The sequence below is a fragment of the Blennius ocellaris genome (genome assembly GCF_963422515.1).
Source record: "Blennius ocellaris genome assembly, chromosome: 22".
NCBI lineage: Eukaryota > Metazoa > Chordata > Actinopteri > Blenniiformes > Blenniidae > Blennius > Blennius ocellaris.
The window spans coordinates 783,396-785,895 of record NC_137671.1 but is presented as its reverse complement, the minus strand read 5'-3'; the positions used below and the strand labels follow the sequence as shown (position 1 = coordinate 785,895).

At 39.7% G+C, this 2,500-nt stretch overlaps 2 protein-coding genes across 2 annotated transcripts in view; one reads left to right on the top strand and one right to left on the bottom strand.

The window, feature by feature from the left end:
* LOC308146501 (uncharacterized protein) overlaps positions 1-1,558 on the bottom strand; it is a 4,310-nt gene extending 2,752 nt beyond the window's left edge. The window contains exon 1 of the mRNA XM_080518370.1: positions 1,292-1,558. Coding sequence (XP_080374496.1) covers positions 1,292-1,325 — 34 coding nt within the window. The 5' untranslated portion in view covers positions 1,326-1,558. The remainder of the gene's footprint in view (positions 1-1,291) is intronic.
* Positions 1,559-2,141: 583 nt separating this feature from the next.
* The window catches only part of LOC308146612 (uncharacterized protein), a gene marked incomplete at its 5' end in the record, with an annotated part of 4,024 nt that continues 3,665 nt past the window's right edge, over positions 2,142-2,500 (top strand). The window contains 1 exon segment of the mRNA XM_080518515.1: positions 2,142-2,214. Coding sequence (XP_080374641.1) covers positions 2,142-2,214 — 73 coding nt within the window.

The window sequence follows — 2,500 nt, the reverse complement described above, 5'->3', positions numbered from 1 at the left end:
GTGGGTCTCTAATAATCTAGTTCTATAAACCATGTGGACAATGTGGGTCTCTAATAAACTAGTTCTATAGTTAAACCATGTGGACAATGTGGGTCTCTAATAAACTAGTTCTATATTTAAACCATGTGGACAATGTGGGTCTCTAATAAACTAGTTCTATCTTTAAACCATGTGGACAATGTGGGTCTCTAATAAACTAGTTCTATCTTTAAACCATGTGGACAATGTGGGTCTCTAATAAACTAGTTCTATCTTTAAACCATGTGGACAATGTGGGTCTCTAATAAACTAGTTCTATCTTTAAACCATGTGGACAATGTGGGTCTCTAATAAACTAGTTCTATAGTTAAACCATGTGGACAATGTGGGTCTCTAATAAACTAGTTCTATATTTAAACCATGTGGACAATGTGGGTCTCTAATAAACTAGTTCTATAGTTAAACCATGTGGACAATGTGGGTCTCTAATAAACTAGTTCTATATTTAAACCATGTGGACAATGTGGGTCTCTAATAAACTAGTTCTATAGTTAAACCATGTGGACAATGTGGGTCTCTAATAAACTAGTTCTATATTTAAACCATGTGGACAATGTGGGTCTCTAATAAACTAGTTCTATATTTAAACCATGTGGACAATGTGGGTCTCTAATAAACTAGTTCTATATTTAAGCCATGTGGACAATGTGGGGGTCTGAGTGACGTCATTGTCTCTAATAAACTAGTTCTATCTTAATAAAAAAAAAAGAAGTAAAATATCTTGTTTAATGGAAAGCCTGAGCAAATAAAAGTGTTTCTTTAAGACCTGATTTAATAGAAACGAGAACAGCAGGACGTGAGGAGGGTAGGAACTAAAAGCTGCTTCACCTTGTTTCTCCGGACTCTGGGGACGTTACAACGATCAAGTTCCTCTGAGGCTTGTTTCGTCAGAAAATCCTTCAAATGTTGTTATTGTCTCAAAGTGGTTGTTGGATTTCACGTCCGACTGAATAATTACAACAAGAATTCTTGCTTGTTTTGCTGTCTTGAGTTACATTTACAGTAAATCTGCTGACATCATTAAAGGATGATTATCTCACATGTAAACGCCTGTTTGTAACGTACATAATGTGACTATAAAGCAACGTGTACGCGCAATAATTCGGTAATAAACACATGAAGATGATCAACATAATTCAGCCAGTCAAAGCGGAAACACATGGGACCAAATCAGTGCTGAAATCAGTGTCAAGTGAACTTTCCAAACCTTCAAATCGTTAAACAACGGGTCTTTACGTGTCCGGAGACTCACCTTCTCTCACGCCCGAAGAAACACTTTGTTCCATATTCTGTTCAAAAGTTTCACCGGGATTAGCAGCAGTTAGCAGCTAACATGCTAACGCGCTAACCCGCACCGGCAGACAAGCGTCCGAGTCATTCGTTAAACCGACGCAGATATAAAAGCGGCGTTTAACTAACTGAAGCTGCGATTATGTCTCTTTAAACCTTAACGGTGCCTTCAAGTAGGAGAATAAGTTTAAAAGATAAATTCACATTGGCCATATGATTTGTTTTGAAGGTTCTTCTTCTCGGCTTTGATTCAACCGACACACGACAGTGACTCGTCGCTACCGCCACCTGCTGGACAAACGTGTCACACCGCGGTGAGCCGCGGTACTGCAGCCGTTTAAAGACAAGGAAATAAAAATCGCTAAATGGTGAATAAAGTTAGAAATACTCGTTGTTTCATTATAAAAGCAGGTTTAGTGGAGGAGAGACGTGTTTAATGATGTTTATAATGACGATATAAAGCAGAAGTGGTTGAAATAAGTTCCTGCGGGTTAAAAAAGATGTTGTCAGTCCACAATTTGCCTCAAAACAACAGACTTCCGGTTTTACACTGAAATATTAACCAGAATGTGCTAACATGTACTAAATACTTCGATCATAGCAACATATTAGTTGACTTCCATGAGCTTTAATGCATTTTTAAGAAGATTTTGAAAATTCAAGATGTTATATTTTATTCTATAATACAATATGTTATAATACACAGACTTGGAGGCCTCTTTCTGCGCGGAGTTTGCATATTTTTGTCTATAAAGACCTACATTTGAGACTAATTGTGGTTCAAACTGTGTCGTTTTATCAAAATACTGGCGATGATAAAGCTGCATGACTCCTGCCAGCCGCCAGGGGGCGCTGTGCTTCAGTCCTGCAGGCCTGAGCTCAGATGTTTGCGGCTTGACAGAGAGAAAACATCTGGCCTCTTTATAACTCACACTTGTCATGACGGTTGTATTTCCTCAGTGAAGGTCGAGCACGTTTGTATTAATTGTAAGCCTTTTAAGCTGGGGGGGGAGGGGGGGGGGGGTAGTGGGAGGGGGGGGGTAGTGGGTGGGGGGTTTCCTCTGGACTGCAGCTTAAGGCCTCAAATGTAAATAGAAAATGTGGCGGCGGATTGCAGCGAAGCTTGAGCCCAGATTAGGAGCCGCATCCAAAACACGTCGACACACAAACA